Raw genomic sequence first — 21375 nt, 5'->3', positions numbered from 1 at the left:
TGGCTTTGTATCAAGTACTTTTTCTTGCACTTTTATAATTTCTCGTTCATTGGGAAAAAGTCATGTGTGTCACAAACACAGACAAGGAGCAAGCCCTTCTTGCACAGAGATATTTTACTGGCAATTACAAGTGCCAATAAATCCAATGTTTTGTGTCTGAGCTATGCCAATTTTTAATTTCTTGCTATGCTTACTCCATCATCTGGAACAAACACGTATCAAATATCAGAATGCAACTCTGTTTACTTTAAAATTAAGCGAACACAGTAATTTGTACAAATACCTGCAGAGCAAAAAAACAAACAAACAAAAAAAACCCTGCAACAAAAAATGAACAGTTCTTAAAAATATAAGGTGAGAATTAAAACATACAATTTTTACCTATGCAGCATAAAACGAGTTTCCAAATATCATTCATAAATGCAAAAACTGTAAGCAAGCTTGCATGCATTCAAAGTCACTTTTTAAAAACTGGAGTGCTACACACTGCAGAAATCAGGGCTTTGTCATAAATACCTGGTAAGAGGCAAAACCACCTTTGAGCTGCGCAAAAGTGCTACTGGGGACTTCAGACTCTGTTCTTCCAGTGAAAAGTGATCTATATCAACACCAAGTCTGGAATATATTCCTATCTATCCCTCTATTCTGACTATTTCTACTGAACCTTTCCCCCTTTAACTAAGGAAGATCAGAATCTGAGTGAAAACTGTTGTTAATCATTTTCTTTCTTGACCTGAACATGGTCCTTTCATTTTCATCCCTCAAAATAAAAGGTGCAAGTGCTTACCAGTGCTCTAAGGTAAAGTTAAAATAAATACATAAGGAAATAAATAAATAAATAAATAAAATTAATCCACATGCATCTTTCTGTGCAGCAACACGATTAATGTTACTACTATACCAAAGATCATTAAAGGCAAGGGTCTAAAAAACATTACAAATTTAGTCACTTGGGTGATAACTGTTAGCGCTAGGAAAATTGCACAGAAATGACCGCAGAGACAGAAGTTCCACAAACCAAAGGCTGAAGTACATCTGAACTGGTATTCCTCTGAAACTCTAGGACTGAATTCACACAGTTAAATGATTAAGTATGAAAAAAAAAATGTTCTGAAACCTTGCCATGACATTTAGTGATAAATAAGAAAGCAAACAATTTTTATTAAGCTCAGGAATAATTTGCATAGGCATCCTTGATGCGTAAGCAAGACCTACACTAATACACATGTTTGGCGAATATTGGAATTAACAAAGAGTGCTTTTGTTCACAGACAGGATAATTATACAATAAATACCTAGACCTAAGACAAATCATTATTCATTCAAAAATTATAAATTGTCATCTTTCAGCAGCACAGAAGTGTTGGAACAAAGAAATACTACGGCTCAATTGTTGTGTGCACACTTATGGTTTTAATTTGTGAACAATAAATCATTAGTTTTACTTAGTTTTGTGTACTTTTTGAACCAAAAGGTTTTAATTTTCTCATTTATATAAATAAGCTTTACACAATTCGATTTAATTGAGAGTTATATACGAAATTCCCAATGTGCTCTTTTCTAAAGGATGTATGTTTGTCCAAATTAAGAGCAAACAAAGGCATTTGCAGACTATAAAGACTATTTGTTCTGTGCTGCCTGCCATACACACATGCATGCAGACACCCAGAAAACTCTCCTTTATTTTAACTGAAAACACAGGAATTTATCATTTGAAATAAGATTCTGTAATCTAGTAGAAACAGAAACAATGTGCTCTTAACTAATTAATCAAGGCCAAAGCCTGTCCTTCATCTACGTGCAAGGGAAACAGGTATACAAACTACACACTGCATACCCCCTGGTTTCATATAAATCACATAAACATCTGATTTTGATGCTTTTTCTGTGATTCCTAAGTTACATCTAAAATGATCACAAGTGGCTTAGAGACCTGAGGTAATCAAATGCTTGTCAACAAGCTTCAGGATTACTTCTTTTAAAATTAAACTCCACAATCTGAATGATTTACTTCATGCTACTCTGGAACTACTGGCGCATTGGTTACATCACGTTACGCGTGACAAGTAGAATGTGACAGTTCTGGTCTAGGTCTACATGCCGCCACCTCAAAACCAACAGGTCCACCTCGTTTCCCTCTTACAGATAGGATCTCACTTCCACAGAGGTCGGTTTTGTTATCCTGCAGTTGGGTGACTTGCTTCAGCAAAGGCTTTCCATGCAATTTGAGTCCAACAACTAACAGAGTTTCACTGCACGCATGTTCCTGCGCCTGCCCTTCCAGCACGTAGCTCGACGACTGCTGGCTCTACCTCTGCTCAAGTTTGACAGTAAAGCGAAAACCAGATTTTGCTTTTAGACACAATTTTTACAGCCACATTTAAAATAAACTGTTTGTAGTTTGGTGATATGGTTTATGTATTTTTTTACCATGTAAACTTCTGCAGGAGGATTCCATGCGAATTAAAATACACTCTTTCACCCAAAATTTCTCCCTTGTCAATTTTTTCTAATGTTATAACTGTTTCTGATATTCTTATATGCATAAACATCATAAAATTACACTAAAAAAAATCTACAAATCAGGAACTTAGCCAGCCTAGAAGTTATTTTGTAACACCAATTGACTTATAGATTTATTCATTCGTTATTTGTATACTGACCACAGTTTATTAGGTGCTTTATAGACCATCCATTCCCTGTATCAGCACTTTAATCTTAAAGGAACAGTCAGGACTACAAGCAGGATATGAATTCTCCTTAGGTTTTCTCCAGCTTTGATGAGTGCTTTACTTGCTCCTTACTTTACACTGGTTTGACAGCCAACAGCCTGGATATTTTTTTTCCCCAAAAAGGTACTTATCAGGTATTCAGACGTCACCGTTATTCTTGGTTGCACCACAAGAGAGGTGAATCTCCATCATGCTCAACTCCCTTCCTTGTCTTAAATTCCCACAGGAAAGCCATGAAGTACAATGAGCATTTAATCTGGGCAGAGCTAGAACCTGATATTCCTCCCAGTACCGAGCACCTTAAGGCTGTTCAACACTTTATATGTTCAGACTGTGAGCAGACTATCAGTTCTGTACCAAAGGATAACATATATATTCTGTCCTGAGTTAAAGAATAATTTCAACTGCACAAACCTGTGGTGAAATCCATCTGATGGCCATCTTTAAGGAATTATGGAAGAGGTAACTATTTCTATAATTCACTGACTTCAAAAGTATGTTTGACATTATTGTCGGGAAAATTATGTTAACCATGGATTACTGTTACAATCAAAGTATGTAGTGAGAAGTCAAGAGGCTTAGTAGTAAATTTTCAAAGCGGTGCGTGGGGATTTACCCGTTTGACTCCCATTAACGTCAATAGGAGTCGCGCGGCTAAATCCCTGTACACTGCTTTGAAAACTGACCCCTTCGTGTTGATGGACCCCTCTCTAAGAAGTTCCAGATGACCATGTAAGAATAGTAAAGAACTGTTTCAGCATGTGCCCTTGTTCATTATTGTTGTTTGTACACATCTGAAAGTATTTTAATTCCTATATGCAGTGCTGTTTCCAGCATTTAGTATATAAAATACGGATTAAGATGGGCAAGTCCTCAGTAATCTGACGAAGCCATACACATGCCCATGTATATATATCAAAAAACTGACACAGGTTGGCAGCCTCCAAAACACCCTACAGAGTTAATTTTTATCCACCTTGTCTATATTATTTCACAAACAGCAATTATGGCTGAAGAACATATCAGGATTTAGTACATTGCTCACATGCAGTGATGCAGCTCTTTCATGGAATGATACCTGACCTGTTTCTGTTTACCCCAATCAGTCCAATGCTCAGTCAGAAATTAAATTTGCTTCCCTTTACCACTTAATCCTGTTTCCTGTAGGGAGCAGGAAGTACAGGTTACAGTTTTCGGGAAACTTAGCTTCCCCTTAAAAAAAGACCATGAACTACAATTTCATTAGAAACATCTTTTTTGAAGCAGGAAGGTGATCCAGATTAGCTTGCGATCTGTTATGCCCTCAAATGTAAGAAGCAAACCTGAAAATTATATTTTCACTGTTTGTGACTACTGCCAGGAAAACCCAAATACTCAGAGAAAAAAAAAAAAAAGCAAAAAAAAACAGTATGCTTGTTCAGTAATCTGTGGTTGATACCGTGAAAATACAAAACAAAATTTAACAAATCAGACAATATAAAATATATTTTTAGGTATTTTTGTGAAGTCAATGAAATGCAAAGGGAAGAAAAGGAGGGTTGGGACCCAGACCTATTTTAACTTGAAATGCTGAATAGAAAGATTTGTGAGAACACTACAGCAAACCTGTTTCAATGTTGCAATTTATAATTAGTTCTCTAAAATTCTGAAATTAGTGTTTTTTTTTGGATATAGAAAAAAAGTCCTCTGAAATTTCAAGGAATTATAAAATCATTCCACAAAGATCTGGACTTTTAAGGACATCTGAAAACTCCATAGAAGCTACTGATGCACAGATCCAGGAAATTTGTTTACTATATGGCAATAACAAATTACAATTTCATGAAAAGGATACACTAGCTAGAGACAATTTCAAGTAGGAAGAAATGTAACGGCAATCTGACAATCCAGAAAATATAAAAAATATATATATAATTTCCCATCTGGATAATAAAGTTAAACATATGTACTCAAGTTAAGTATGTGAAATCTCAGCTGTGTGCTGGCCGTACACAAAACACCCCAACAACACATCGCTGTTTCCCATCTTTAAGTCTATTGCTCTAACAGCTAACACGGTTAGCTGCAATACTCTTGCTGAGAGTAGGGGTCACAAAACCTGGCAGAATCACCCAATCTACCGAAAGGCTGTTTGTACATTTGCTCAGCACTGACAAAGGAGCCTCCCCTCTGCCTCTCTGCAGACTGCCCTTAGTTCTGCAACCCTCCCCTCTGTCACTCCAGCCCTCCATGAACTGCGTGTGCTATGCTGGGTCTTGCAGCTGCTCGTTTAAGCCCAGAACACTTGATTAACACAATTTTGTGGACAGGCCCCCATCTGTGCTGTACAGGTGCATTGTTTAGACAACATTCGTATGAACAGTGCATAAAAATTATGGCAGTTCGAAATGTTAACGCACCCACCAGTGCTTGTTCTGGCCCCGCTATAGGGTTCAGAGCACTGCAGCTTGTGTAAACTCAAGTGGGCTTCACCCACTTCAACATAAGGTCGGAGAGCTTTGTTTAGATAGCCTTCATCAGCAGATTATGTGGAACTGTGCTCTGAAGAACCAGTACCGCCAGCAGAGACGCCGATGGGTTGCTGCGAGCACCGCCTGCTTCACCTCCTCCAGCCCAACTCGCGTCTGACCACAGCCACGCAGAGAGCTTGCTCTCAGGAACAGAGCAAGAAGGCTTTGAACACCTCGTAACTACATGATAGCATAATTGTGGTTACAGAGCTGGCTCTGGTTGTGATCAGTTTTATTATTTGGAATCGAGCTCTGTTGTGACAGACATTGAACATATACACAGCGAGATGCAGCTCTTGCCTCGCAGACCATACTATCCACACACACACTACGGATATATGTATTTGTGTGTTTGGCACGTACCATAATAGATATTCTTTCACATCAGTGAGAGAATAACCACACTATTAAATACATATATAGAAAAGAGTGCAAGAAAAAAACAGGGGTAGAAGGCTGAGACGCGGTGGAATACTGCGACTAATCACCAGTCCCAGTTCGTTAGCCTGGTATTACCTGGCTGCCATCCTGCGCTCTGCTGCACACAGAAAAAGGCCAGCAGACCAGAATGACCAGATTCCTTACTGTACCTGCCCGGCATTAACTCAAATGGCAGCAGCGTGGCTATGATTACGTGCATCATAGCTTGTTTTTCATAGTATCTGTCTTCACAGCACATATTCACAGTTATTTAATACACTTTCTACTCTTATTCTGAGTCCCACTTTCCACTTCACAATACTCACTAGTTAGATGCATGGAATTTTTATTTCCATCAATGGAATGTATGGAAGGAATATAAAATAGGCAATAAAGAACCACAATGTTGCTTAGAAACAAAAGTCTTGCTCAGGGTGCATAGCTTTCATACAAGGGAGCAGGAAGTGCAAACAGGATGTCAGCGTTCAGATTATCTGTATAAATTGTGTTATCATCTACCCCAAACAAACAATGAAGAAAGGTTAAACCCCTCCCTTTGAAGACAATGAAGAGTTATTAAGTTTGACTTCTAATGAAAGCCATTTTCAGTAAAATGCAAGATATGCATAACAGTTGGTCTAGAAATGAAAATCTGCTGTAACACCCAAAAGTCAAAGGCAGCCATAAATGTAGACCTTAATCTTTCCAGGAATCCCTTAACGAAGTCTATAAAACTGATTGTATCTTCAGGCCTAACTCAAGTGCAAATTCTTACTCAGAAATAAGTAACAGCCATGGAAGTATTACTTGGAGACCAGAACAGGAACAAAGAAGGAGAATACTGAGCACTGCTTCAAATCCTAAAATTGTGAAATATGAATTACATGGCATTTACAATAAGCAATTAATGAGACAGCAGAAGCCTCAGCTACATGTCTATTTTTCTGAGAGAGGAGCACAATTTCCAGAAGTGGTCAGAGTGGGATAAAGAAAACACTGCATCATTCCTTTTAACACAACAGAAATGGTCTTTGATTATTTAAAAGCCAATTGCAAAGATCTGTCTTCAAAACCTCCTATTGGAGGTTTAATAGCAAAGAGGTGCAAGTACACTTACCAGCAACACTATAGTAAAGTAGAGACTTTTGTTTTAACAAAATCTATATTTATACGATTACATTTCCTATGGTTGAGGGCAGCTGTAATTAATGGATTTCCCTCCTTCCCCTAATGCAGTCATTTGTCAATTTAAACACAGAATGTCCAATCAATTTTGATGTATTTAGTAAGCAATTTGTCAAAGAGTACTGCATACCAGTTAATATATTAATTCTTGTCACTGGCCTGCTTCTGACAACTGCAGGTTGTCTCCACAAAATTGGTCCTGATGAGTCAAAACTCTTGCCAGGAATGTGAAGGTGCCCTTTCCAGAGTCAGAGGATAGAAATAATAATTCATTTTATTAAATACTTTTTTGGGGAGAGTTTTTGCTCTGATTTTGAGGTGTTTTTTTTTTTCATTAACACGTGAGTCATCCATGTTTCAGGGATCTGTACTACAGATACCTCCAATGTTTGCATGCAGTGCTTTCCTCGTGCTATCATGTTATGAATGTCAGTCTAACTGTACTAGGCGAAGGTATTTATATTTTAAGAAAAAAATATAACAAATGGGACTAAGTTTCCTTCCTTTGATGTGATTAGATTTATGAGTTGCACAGAACATTGGCAAATAAAAAGTGAATGCTAGAGACACAAATAAGATAAAATACTAGGTGTTAAACCTGACAAGGGTAGGAGAGAAACATCTAGCAACTAACACCCCACACTGAAGACCTGAAGGTTGTAATATATCTGAGGCTTCCACGATGAACTTTTACAAAAATAAAAGCAAATCTAAAATCTGCTCAACAAGAAGCCAGGGAGATTCTCAAGACTTATCTTCACTCTGACCAACTGCAAAAAGCCTGAAAGAGAAGCAGGCCAGCAGGTTGTAGAATTTAAAATGTAAGTTCACTTTCCAGCTATGAACTTAGAGAAGAGTTCACATCTCCTTTCTCACCTCTCGCACCAGCCATGGCTGCAGTACAGCGCTCAGGTAGACACAAACTGCATAGTCTGATCCAGGTTTTTGCAGCAGATGTCACAGATGACCTCAAAGCAATCAAACAGCTGTGCTAATCCACTTACGAATACCCCTGGGATAAAGGTCTTGGACACTTGTTGTACAAAATACTTCTTCAAACAATGGTTCCTTGTTACTTCCTTACTAGCTGTGAATGAAATTTTAGAAACCTTTAAAAATATTAAAAGCCAAACCAAACCATGCCTAACTAAATACCTAAGTGCAGTATTTTTGAAACCTTCTTCCTTTATTACAAGAATTTAGTGGCCAACTTCATACTTTTCAGAGACTAAAACAGATTTTGGTCCTGTGTTTTGGCATCAGCCTGCATATTTATGAAAACCTGCAAAGTATAGCCCTCCAAGCAGACTGCCAGACGTTTCATTGTTCTGTCCGTCTGCTGACAGAGGTACTCTGTGCTAAAAAGCACACTGAGTATTTTTCAATGACCCAGGGGGCAAAGGTCACTTATTATAAATGGATAATGAGACCTAATGCAATGTTCTGAGTGTGGACAAAGAAAGGGTCTATCTATACCCCCTTGTGACTTGGTCATTCAGGCTTTTATTTCCCCTGCACACTTAATGGAGCCAAACAATTGGCAGAAATGCTATACAGAAACTGAGAGAAACCGCTGTATTCTACCTCTGATAGACAGATACAAATAGTGACCCTGAAACGGCGCCAGAATTCCTCTTACCACTAACGTGGCAGACAGATGTAACATTCACCCTAAACCTCCTATTTAGCCATTTGCTGGCAATTAAACTTACTGACGGAAGTGATAGCACATCAAACCACAGGCTGCAGCTAATGTCAACTCATTACATTACTACAGGTAAGCAGAGCCAGATAACTTCGTTTTAGCGTGTATTTAGTGGGGGGAAAGCTAACAGGTGCTTTGGACTCTTTGTGTGAATCCTGTTTTGACTCCACTTTTTCAGAAAGTTCACTATCTTCAGATATAACAAATCCAGAAGACAAATAAAACTTCAAAGAAGATCACATATACACAAATTTCTGTTAATGCTATTTTTACTATGTTCTCTATTTTTTTTGTCTCTACTGTTTATTATTCTGTGTTTTTCCACATTCCACACTCATCTTAAAAAAATCCTTCTAAACGAATTAAAACCCAAATTAAAATTGTTCACTGTAATTCAAATAATACAAAATCATTACTTTGTTGGAATCCCTCATTCCTCTTCCATTAAAAAGATTCCAGTACAAAAATATTTGAATTGCATGGTACTTGACCTGTTAATGATATACAGAGTGAGTCTCATCCATCCCTAATTTCAGGAGGTGGGGTAAGCCTGTCTGTGTATACGACCATTAATGCTCACAGAAAGCCTTTTGTTCAGACGGTATCTATACATTACTTAAATTTCAACAGAAACCCCAAAGTATACAAACTACTTGTACTAAGTGTCCAAAATTCTCCAGACAGCATTCTGTGCTTTTGGACTCATGCTGCAATAACTGCATGCGACATGCAATACTTTCTGTATTTATACGCTTGACAGTCTGCAGGAGACATAGCTGAAAGACAGTCTGGAAGAGACAGACATCAGCTAGAGCACAGAATTTGGGGAGGGGGGGAAAGGAATGTGGCCTAAACAGACAAGCTGCAAGAACTCACAAACATAGCAAGCATCTGTGAATTAAAGCTCGCTGTGGAGAGCGTTTCAAGATGACTCAGTATTGCTGTTTTCCCTGAAGACACCACGTTTGATAGTCTGGTTGTTAGATAATTCAGCAAAGCAAGAGGCCCGACAGCCCTAAAGAACAATAAATGCACACAGCAACAGACAGTATCCTTTTGTCCAACCTCTCTGTCTTACATAGATATTTTAACTACTAACAGGACGGCAGGATATACATTACAGAAAACTGCTAGAATGGGGTCTTAACTCCACCTCCTTGGTGGCAGAAAACAGATGATGTTTTTCCTCACAAATATGCCGAGCTAAACGTGACTTCTTGAAACACTGCAGTTTCTGTGAGTGAACCTAAGTATGCCTTTTTTTATCTCATTATCATAAAATGCCATTATCATTTAATGCCATCACCAGCAACAGGTGCATAAGCAATGGATAAATATATAAATACCAAAATGAATCATTGGCAACATAAGCAGACTGCGTGGCAGCAGTTACCTTAAGCTACATTATGAAATTAGACCTATGCTCTGTTGTCAATAGGACTTTGACAGTCCTTGATCAAAGGCTTTGATAAAAACTACAAATGTATTTGTTGACCTGATAGTACTCAATGCTTCAAAATATTTATGCGAAAATTTAAGCATAGGCTTGCACATCTGATTTTAGACATACTCATTAGAAACAGTGATCTATTTTAAATTTACATTACAAAATATTGTACAACCAGCAAGCATCCTTGCAATGACCTTTCATCTCAAAGCATAACTTACATGCCTATGCATGTGAAAGCAAAATAATACAGAAATCTAGAAGTAAAATCTGATAGAAATGCACAGCTCACTTGGTTTTGGGTGCTATTAATTACTTCTTCAGATTATTTTCTAAAGTTTGAGTTTTCTTCCCTTTTCTAAGCAGCCTGGAAAAAGGAAGAACCTGGCCTTGTAGTTTTCCACAACACTATGAGCTCTGAGAGCATACAACAGATGGACAGGTAGAAGTAACACATCTGATCTGGTGCTAACGTCACTTTTACAAGTCACGTTCACACTGCCTTTTGGCCCAGGTTCCTCTACATCTTAAATGCCTGTGTCACATAACGTGCTGGTGTTAGCTGCACTGACACCTGCACAGAGGGCCCAATATCCCCATGAATACCTCTGCATATGCCAGGAGTTGTTCCCTTGTGAAACTTTGACTCTTCTATCACTTCAACTTGACTACACCCTAATTAAAAAAAGAGGCACTTGCTATTGACTTAATATTCTTCTATTCCCGAGGAAGTAGTTGCCTGAGACTCTGTCTGGAAGTAGCCAGAATCAGCATTTCCAGGGGACTGGGAAAATGCAGATGCACTTAGTTGTCACCGAATATAGAAATCACAAGAGGAAATGGCTAAAAGCAAGAGAAGTGAGAGGAGGAAAACCTGAAGACTTTAAGGCATCTAATAGTCACACCTGAAAGACTTGCCAAGTACTCACTTTTTGCCTATGTGGTAGCCTCCTAACTTTGATTTGTATCAGAAAGAAACTACATCTGCTATCCATTACTAATATAGTTTGTTACAAGAAGCTCTTTTCTGAGGTGAATACGTACTGAAACAAATAAATGTTTCTGCTGCACAGATGAACTCAGATCTACACTACTACATACCTACTTGTAGGTGTGCCTACTGCTTCCCAATTTCTAACACAACATGCATTTACTCAACATAAGTTAGCAGTCAGGAGGTGCCCTACGGTGTCCTTTTTCCTATAGCTTATTGTATTTTAATACAACATGTGCATTTTGGCATATTCTTAAAAAAGAAAAAAAAGACAGAGAAAATCAGAGCATTATTTCTAGCACACAATATAAAGTTTATGCATGAAAATACTTACTGTACATTCCATACATACATGGTAAATGAGCATCTAGTTCACAAAATGGTGACCTTTTTGGCTTGTTCGCAAAGAAGCAGCAAAAATTATTGAATTTTATAAGATAACAACCTTTAAAATTAATAAACTTTATCATAAACCTGGCTAGCAAAATTCTCTAATTATAAAATTATCTAAAGAAAGAAACAGTTACTATTCTTTTCTGGACTTTTGTCATGAATACTTAACTACATGTTTTCATTTGAAAAATTCTTCACTGAACCTCAGCTTTTAAGGCATTATTTTAACCTGTAAAAAGAGCTACTTTTATCCCTGTGGAATTTTATAATGGAAAACCGCAGAAACATTTTACCTTCCTGTAATTATATTATTGCCTGCTACACTGCTACATTTCTGAAATAAACTGATTTCATTCTTCATGGTAAGTTGTCTCTAAATCTTCATCACATTTCAATGGTATCTCACACAAAAGTGCTGCCCCCTGCTAGTTCATTCACAATGACTTTTTAGAAATTGTCTTAGACAACTGCTGCCATTTTGTTTGAGGAATGCAGGCTGAAAAACTGTTTCAGAAAGTCACACTCAGCTTAAAACTTGCACAGAAGACAAAAAGTTGTCAGCTACTTACAGCCAGCAAGAAGATACTGGTAGTACTGTACTGCATCTGCAGCCAGGAGCAGTGGATGGTTTGCATTAAATGGTGGTTGGAGTTCATTCCACTGAGGAGTTCTGAGGTAAAACACAAGACTATTAATATTTAAGCTAATACAGAGAATGTAAATCAGTGTTTCTGTCATCACATATAATTATCTATACAAGCTCAGAAAATGTTTGTAATTATTTAAATTAGCTTGTTCAAACACTGCAATACACCACAGGCAGTTGAGCAGCATAACCAAATCGTGCAGATTGTGAAGAAAAGACAATAGTTGTTTGTTGACGGCAGCATACACTGCACACAAAAAATGACGAAGGCGGTTTAGATTAAGCTGGTAAATACGTTTAGGACCGCCGTATGTCATGCTAACATTATTTAATATAAACACACAACGGAACCTGGGGAACTTTTTTGTTCTGTTAACTAGCATTGCTTCGATACTGTAAAGTCATTGAGCATTTACAAACTGTGAAAATAAAGCTGTGTAAAGTTATGGACTATTGATCCAATTAGAATTTTCAATTCCATTACAACCTACTCATTTCAACAATAATGGTCTAGAAGTCTGTGTTGTAATTTTAATTAGGGTGGGCCATTCCTAAATAGCTTGGTAAATCAAGTATTGATCAATCTAGTCCAGCAATAAGCAGCACTAAGGAATATAGGAGCCAAGAAAAATCGATATAAAAATATTTTAAAACATCAAAAGCACTGACAACAGTTTCTCATCAATTTTTGTTTACTTTCCTCCATATGTCAGGAATAATTTCTTCAACTATCTCAAGAAATGCTACCTTCAGCTACTTACAGGATAACTTGCCTAACTCTGCAATGCTTCATCTTGGAAACCTCACACTTGTCTCATGGCAGAATTCTGTGTTTTAACACTACTAAAATAATTAAAATATACAGTTAAATATACAATACACAACTAGAATAATTGTTTCCAGTCCTTTTATTAAAAAAATACAGTCCGATCATTTAAAATCACCAGTTCATAACAATCTCTATTCCATGTTCATGGAGCTCTATGTCTACAGAAGTATTTCAATGGCAAGCTCCCAATCAGACACAGAAGCACTGACAGAACCACATCCTATGTCAGGCTCAAATTTGAGAGACTTCTTTTTCAATGAAGAACGGTAGGATAAAATAAGGGGGAAAATCATGATGTAGTTCATTCATCCCTTCCAAAGAAAGAATTCATAATCATTTTCTGGACAAAAAGGAGAAAAAAGGAAAAGAAATGAAGTACCTAACCAAAGTCCAGCTGGCTCTTGGGCACGTCATCATTTCCAAGGGCGTGTCATCACTGATCTTCGGAGCGGTGCTGAGTGGACGTGGCTCCAATACGTGCTCCACCAGGCTGCCATAGCAGCTGATAATATACAGTGACTCCACTACAAACTGTTTCGATTGATCTGTTTGAAAGAAGAAAGAAAATCTTATTGCAATACAACAGCAGAATCAGATTATTTTTTAACAGAAATAGTAGACTCTTTATTCTTGTAAGTCACTTAGCTTAATAAACTTGTGGTAAAATATATGAATTAAAAAGAGTGAAAGACCTGGAGAGACAAAGAGAAAATCATACAAAACACAGTTAATTCTTCCCTTGCTTCAGAAAACTATAAATACCACATGTAAGAGTAGGGGAATGTTTTCTCACCAACATGTATTCAATTAACTACACATTGACAAACATCTGCTTTAGCAAAGGTATCTCACCTTTACCTCCCAGCTTTTTATGGGAAGCTTCACACAGTGTCTTTGCATTGAACTATCAAAGTTTGTTTTCCATCTATATATAACATTATAAATCACAGTGAGTCATTTAGCTAATTTAAATTTCCTGTAAATAGTCCTATTTACCTGAATTATCACAACTGCAAGTCCACAAAAATCTCCATTGATATAGAATTTCAGAAACAAAATCACCCGATATGCTCACAAGTTACCACAAAATGAAAAAAAAACCAAACAAACAGAATTCAAATTTAAATGCAAAGCCTAGATTTGCAGTATACCTACCTTTTTCTCTTTTCAGCCCTGGATTGTTTGCAAACCATGACCTTGATGATCCAAAGACTGCAGCAACACAAAACTCTCCTCCCATAGACTTACTGGGTGAAATTTGTGGAGCTGGTTTGGTTTTGCTTAAAGAAAAAATAAAATAAAATTATGAAAATTAATTCTCAAAAATTAAGACGTCCTTTGCTTAACAGTCAAAAGACATAAATTCAGAAGTGCTAAATATCTGCAGCTCCCATAAGATTTAGCAGGATTTACAGATGCTTAGTGTTTCTGGATAATAGGTTCCAAATTCCCCTTCGTCACTGAACTCATTAACTTGAAGAACAGCACTGGCTCATAATGAAGAGTTGGTTGGACTGTTTGAAAGACCCAATATTGAATATTTGCATTCAATAGAAACAACTTCTTAAGTGAATATAAACATTTATAATTACAAGTCCTTTGGGAATGAAAATACAGATGCTGGGTCAGTCATTTAGGTGATTGGTATTTTCTTGCATTTTAAAAAGATACTTAGAAATAATGGTAAAATTGACTGCTGATCAATTATAAGCTGGCACAGTAACTGATGCCACTGAAACCATTAAAATAGATGTGATGTGGGCAAAAGGGAAAGAGGGAACAACATGCGGAGGATACAAGAAAAGGGAAACAATACACACACTTATGTGCTACGTGTTAAAACAAATCAGTAATTATATCATATAAAAAGAGATTAAGAAAGATGCTCATCTGAAACTTCACAATATGCATGTAGCAGGTATAGTGGTTTATAATTATGTCATTGCATCATGTCGTGTTTTTATTTTCTTCTTCAGCTCCTTAAATGAATCTGAGGACATGTAACATTCTGGTTTGTATAAATTCAGAACTTCTCAGAGCACTGCCCATTTCCTCAGTTCATTACACCTGGATTTCATCCTTTCCTTAATGGAAAAGCTGTTTGAGAAGTTCACGCAGGATTCCTTCTTCTCTATGTTCCATTTTTTCCCCATTTTTGTAAGTTATCTCCCTTTCTTTTATTCTACTTCACTGCTCCCTTCTCTTGCTACCTCTCCCTCCTTTCCTTTTTTCTTCTGTTAATTTCTTGTTCCACATTATATCAGCCTCTATTATACTGTCACATTCTTATTCATTTTTAAGTAATGCTCTTCAGTCCTAAGAGTGTGTGTATATATGAACGTGCAAACACAGTATTGCAGTATTATGAACTTTAGCAGCAGAAAAATACTTTAAAGTGGCAAAAAGCAATTAAAACACTATGCAGAAGTATAATGATATTTAATTCATACTACTCTTTTTTTGTTGTTGATTAGAAATTACTTGTATATGGGTGAAGGGGTTCAACAGAATGAACCAACAGGGATACTAAAGCAGGAAAAGTCTTAATATCCAAAATCGATATAATGAAAAATAACGTAAGAAAAGCATTCTAAACCAGGATTATTCTATAAACCGGACTTCTCTAGAACTTCTGCACCTGGCTGCAGAGACTGCACCTGGCTGAAGTCTTGTCTTGGTCCCCTAAAGCTCAAGCCAGATCTCACTGAAATACATGGCAAAACTCTCCCTGATCTCAAATACTTTATTTCCTTCCAACAACTCCAGCAACTAGCTGTAGTAAGTGACACGTGTAAAATATGGCATATGGTTAAAAACACATAGCCTCCTTGATTGCTGTCATGCAACTTGAAACATTTAAAATTGCCTTCTACTTGAAGCAGCAAATACTTTTTCTATACCTACTGGAAATGAGGTCACATGAAAATGGGAGAAAAAAACTAATTGTTTGCACTTGCACTGTATTTTCAGCCAGGTTTCTGAAAGGGATTTTAAAAAATAGTAGTTGAGCTTCCCAACACTTTGTAAAGTATTGCTCTGCCACTTTTACAGATGGACCCACTGAAGCACAGAGGAGCTAAGCTACCTGCCATAAATCACACATATGGCAAGCCTATGGTCACATTTGTTAAAAACAAAACGAAACAGAAAACAAACACCACCACAACAACACAAACACAAGACCTTTCAAAAAGAATTCCATTACACTACCCAGAATCAATGGAAATATTCAGATGAACTTTCATAGACTTAGACCTGTCCTGAAGATCTTGCACTTACATGAGAAGCAAGAACGTCCCCAAAGAGCAATTGCAATTTATAGTCAGTAACTCTGATATTGAACCACCACAAAGCACTTAATATCCAACTGTTACAACTACAATTACAGATTACTGGGTCAAAAATCTGTGTTCCAAAAAGTTCCTGACTATAAATGTATTATATATGTATTAAATGTGAAGTGTCACTTCACAATCTATATTAGAATATTTAATTTATATTAACATATTATTATTTATGGCTCATTAAAATTGAAAATAGACTCCTCTCATTTTGAAACAGTCATCTGTCACTGAAATGGTATTTTTAACCAGTTTTGTAATAAGTTGCGTATCAATAACTATTTTTAGTTCTCACCTCCCAAGTATTCATGCACTGACAACTCCTGCAGAAATGACAATGTAAATGAATGCACTAATGGCAATCTTGTTACTGATCTATACTTCATTCAGTAAACGATTGTTATTTAATGTAGAACAAGGCTGTCCAGGACAGTGTTACTCCTCAGTTAATGCAAAGCAAACTGTGAGTATAGGTGAGATTCAGTTGTATTCACTTCCTCCTAGAAACTCTTAAAAATAATATTTCTATACTATTCTAATATTCTTAATATTCTGAATATTTACACAACACAATCTGAGGTTATTAAAATAATTTAAAATGCAAAAAAAAATGGGAGCAAATTCTATTCTCACCTACAAACTGGTGAAAGCTTCAACTGAGACAAAATGGGCTTCAACCATTTCTTCAATCCTTTAACCAGAAGTGAATCTGGGACTCGTAACAATAAATTACAAAATCTTTCCTGGGTTCTGCACACTCTTAGCTCCAAAGACCTAAGCTCAACCAAATATGGATATAAACAACAACGGAGGAAATGGTCTAAACTACATTCTATTTACACCATGTCTTTAAAATGCACGTCTTTCAAGGCACGCATTTAACTGTTGGTTTCGGTGCCAAAACATTTTCCATTCAAGAGCGGTGTTTTGTAGACAGAAAGAGCAGACCTTGTAAAACACGATTACTCATGTGGTTAAACTTAGTCCTGCTAAAAACAAAAACCAAGACCTACTAGTGCATCATACTGGTTTCTACATATTTCTGAAAAGAGTGCAGAGATGTCAACAACTCTACGCTGAAAACTATTGCAAGTAAAGAATCTTTCATTTTACCACCGTCTAACTTTAATCCCTGCGTTTTCATCAATACATTCCAACTCCAATTTCTTTCTTTCAGGGGATCTCAAAAGCCAAGTTACATTCAGTAATAGTAATGCCATTAGAAAAATCTATTTTCATGTCATTATGATATTTTAACAACATGGAAACTATAAATCCTCATTATTATGTAGATGCAAACACCCTCTCAGCCTTATAAATGATAACCAAACAATACTGTTGAAGGTAGGTGGTGAATGACTTGTTTCTGCTATGAACTCCTGCTCTTTACTTGCTCTCAGCCTGTCAGCACTTCATAAACTATTCCAAGAACTGAAATTAAGGCACATTTTGCCTCACTTTTAAAAAGGGTTAATTTAAAGGAATCTTCACAATTGCTAACTTTCCGAATATTATGCCGTATTTTTTACTGAACGCGGTTATGATGCAGGAAGAAGTGCAGGTTGTTGGGAATCAACACTACCAAATAAAACAGGTGAAGCTAACATGACCAAAACATTCACTCTCTTAATTTCAATATTACACCTTGAGAAACAACGGCACCAAAAGGTATATGGAGGATAAAATGTCAGTAGACTTTTTCCTGTTTTGGTCTACCCAACTGTGTAGCTACACCAAGAATTAATTCCCCAAGACAACATCCCCAAGACAACACAGTATTTTTATCTCAATTGTATCAGTGCAGAAATCAAAGCAGGTAGTAAAAATATATATCCTTAAAACAAAAATAATGTAGAAAGGGCAAACTGTTCCAGTGTCTATCTGCAAAAAAGAAACTTTTCTGCTTATCTCACTTGGGGTGGGGTGGGGCAGAATGATGTTTTTTGCTCTATCACCTGAGCAGATCTTGACCAATATTAAAACATTTTGCAAACCATAGACAACTACTGAAAAATCAAAGGCTACACAATACAGCTATGGAATGTTCCTCGAAGAGCTCTATGTCCCTCAAAATACTGCTGGCTTTTAAATTTGTCTTTAATTTCATACACTCAAATAAGTGACATGAGTTTAAAAAAATAAATAAATTGGAACATACATGATATGAAGAAAATTATTTACAAATTCAAATATCTATAAAATAGGATGATTCTTGTTCTCTGCAGCCTCTATTTGGTTTTATATTACCAACGAATGGGCTTCAAAAACGTCAGATTCCTAAAAACAAAGGCACATATCTGTAAGTCACTACACAATTAATCCACAGCTAAACACGCTGAAATGGAAACATCCAGTTTGGGAAGGTGGAAGTTTTATCTTGACTATATAAACTACCACGAAAGTATCAGAGAAAAATATTGCATGAAATTTGCAAATTAAAAAATTACTGTAAAAACCCTATCTGTCTTAAAATACATTTTAATTAATTTATCATTGTGCCTAAAACAAGAAAAGAAAGACATGTTTCTAGTTGTCAAAGCATGAATAAAACAAGAGAAAGCAAGAAAGAAATGGTAGGCTCCTTTATTCACCAGGCAGTAAGCTGTCAAATCTCCATTCATTTTGTTTACATAATTTAGGACTCATTAAGACTTTAATGGAAACAACATGATTTCTTCCCCCACCCAAAGTGTGTTTTTTATCCTAATTTCTCTGTAGGCTAGTAAAGACCATATTTGTGAGCTAGCACCGGCATTAAACAAACCACAAAACAGTCTTGTGAAAGACAGGCAACGATTTTTGAGTCTACTTCATATATTCCCCTCTTTAATCTAGGCCTTTTAATCTTGCTTCAATCTAAAATCATTTCTGGTTGACATGCATCTCTGCCTGGCTTTGCTGAAACTCCGGGAGCCTGCTTTATGAAGGCAGCAACCAGGACATCCATTTGCTAAGACAATCTACATTGAAAACTCTTCTTCCAGAGCCTTTTCAGTTCTTAGATCCCCATCAGACAAATAAACTCAGATGCATCATAAACTACGTTTAGGGATGGTTCTTAGGAAGACTGCTGCACTAACCAGATACCATACTGTGCTATTACATAGGCTCCTTCCCACATAATATTCATGTAGAAGTGATTCTCCAGGAGTAAGAAAATGGCAGCTTTCCTTTAAAAGTGTCATGTTTAGTACCTTTGCTTGTCTGGTGTTTGGTATAGCTTACATATCCTTCATTAGCTGTCTTCTGCCATTCTCTAAGAACTCTGCATCCTAATGAAGCTCTCATGAAGTTCTTTCTGCTGAAAACAGTATTTTTAGACATAAGGGGATGATACAAGAGGAAGAAACTACCATTAGTAGAATCAAGAGCCACAAACAAATATTCTAGCAAAGACTGACAGACAGAGCTGGTAACCCTTTGCTAAAATGAAGAACAAACAAGAAAAACTCCTCCTGCCTAAAAGTTTCTAAATTTTCTAAGGAAGCCTTAGAACCTACAAACTTCTTCCATACTTGCTACTTAAAACTTCAACCACCTCATTCTGAAAAGGTGACTGGAGGTTATGTAGCACTGTATGCAACTCAAGAGTTGGTTTTGTTTTGTCTGTGTTTCTGTAAAATGCTGCCATTTTACATATTTCAACCAACACCGTTTATTATTTCAAATATCAATTATTTAAAAGGAACTGCGGTTCATTTTTTTCCTCAGGTGTGATAAGCATTTTTTGTATTTTATTTTTGTAGCATCCACTTCACTTGCTTCATCTCTCTTACTGCAATACTTTACTGTCCACTCATTGCTAATCTGGCTTATTATCGGGAGGTCATCATCGACGTTTGCTGTCTGCAAGCAACTTAGTGCTACTATAACAAGGGAAGCTATATAGAAAAAACAGACCTGCTTTGGAAAGATACTGCAATCACTTTTGCCTGCTGGGAAAATATTTTATTTTTTCAGTTTCTGTGCTACTTAAAAATTAAATGCTCCCTCAATGGTTAAAGAAAGAAAAAATAAAGACGAGACAAAAATAAAAGTAAAGGTGAATGCATTTGTTTGACAATGCTTGATGGTGAATACACATCCACAGTTTAAAAGTGAAATTATGCAGTGCTTCCACCTATGAATCAGCCATGCAGTAAACAAATTGGAAAAAAATAAATATATATATATCCCAAATTAAAAAGTCTAAACACAGAGTTATTTTTAGTGAGTACAGCAAATGAATTTTAGGCATGCTGGGATTGAACTGGGAACTCACCATGGAGCTTTTATGGAAAAACATCCTGCTCCAAACAGGTAAGGTCTTCACGTAAAGGGGAAAAATGCACAGAAATTAGATGAAAACTCAATTACCAACAAGTACACTGTACATCATGCTATTAAGATTTATGCAGAAGGTAAACAAAAGAATTTTTATAACCGTTCATGATGCCCTGGAAGAGATGTAGACCTCTCATGTAACCAGCATGCTGACACTCACAAAGGGAACAAGTGCCCACGTGAACGGTCCCACTGACAACGCAACCACCCACAGAAGCACGAGCTCACAGGGGAGGCTCTCCATGCACGACTGCTGTGACAAACGTAATGCATCAGGTGCAAACAGGTTTTGATGTTGTAATTCAAGTTAGACACAGTTTAGTTCTCCTTCCTGAAACCTGCAGACAAATCTGAGGCAAATGCAGTCAAGAGCCTTCAACAGACATCCAAGTCATAATTAATAGACAAAGAAAGTAAATTAGCATCAAGACAAACAACCTTGTGGGTGTTTTCCATGAACCACTGAAGGTCTACGTGGGACATTTTTTACAAATTTATTGAAATGAAGTGTGGCCTAAGCAAAAAAGTCTACAGGTACAAGGCACTCTTTCTCTTAGGGAAGTTCCCCAGCCCTTTTCCTAGTATAGATCCTATTAAATTAAAAATCTGCAGCAACTGTACGCCATAGAAATCTTGTTCCCCCATTTGTAAGCTTGCATGGAATGCAGGAAAGAGAACCCTCACTTACTTCAAATGTATTTGATGTTAGAAATCACCTGATATAGACCTTAATGTTTTTGGCCACTCACTAATTTATCTACACTATTTTTTTGGTTGTTGTTCATGTATTTTGCGCAGTGTATAGTTCTTAGAGTGGTATCACACCCCATTAATTTTAGTGCATTTTGAA

At 36.7% G+C, this 21375-nt stretch overlaps 1 protein-coding gene across 15 annotated transcripts in view; it reads right to left on the bottom strand.

The window, feature by feature from the left end:
- The window catches only part of BCAS3 (BCAS3 microtubule associated cell migration factor), a 353580-nt gene that overhangs the window by 196831 nt on the left and 135374 nt on the right, over positions 1 to 21375 (bottom strand). For 10 of the 15 annotated variants that reach the window (XR_011804336.1, XM_038165977.2, XM_038165973.2 and 7 more), the window contains exons 17-20: positions 20464 to 20508; positions 14017 to 14141; positions 13241 to 13406; positions 11956 to 12056 (exon numbers count right to left, since the gene is read on the bottom strand). Coding sequence is in view for 14 of the 15 variants with exons in the window: in XM_038165977.2 (XP_038021905.1) it covers positions 11956 to 12056; positions 13241 to 13406; positions 14017 to 14141; positions 20464 to 20508 (437 nt within the window). In the remaining variant the exon portion in view is untranslated. The remainder of the gene's footprint in view (positions 1 to 11955; positions 12057 to 13240; positions 13407 to 14016; positions 14142 to 20463; positions 20509 to 21375) is intronic. The other 5 variants (XM_072026241.1, XM_038165974.2, XM_072026242.1 and 2 more) reach the window with 1 other exon arrangement.

The sequence above is a fragment of the Anas platyrhynchos genome, chromosome 20 (assembly GCF_047663525.1).
Source record: "Anas platyrhynchos isolate ZD024472 breed Pekin duck chromosome 20, IASCAAS_PekinDuck_T2T, whole genome shotgun sequence".
NCBI classification, from domain to species: Eukaryota; Metazoa; Chordata; class Aves; order Anseriformes; family Anatidae; genus Anas; species Anas platyrhynchos.
Note: the sequence above shows the minus strand (reverse complement) of the source record. Positions and strands in the feature narration are given on the sequence as shown.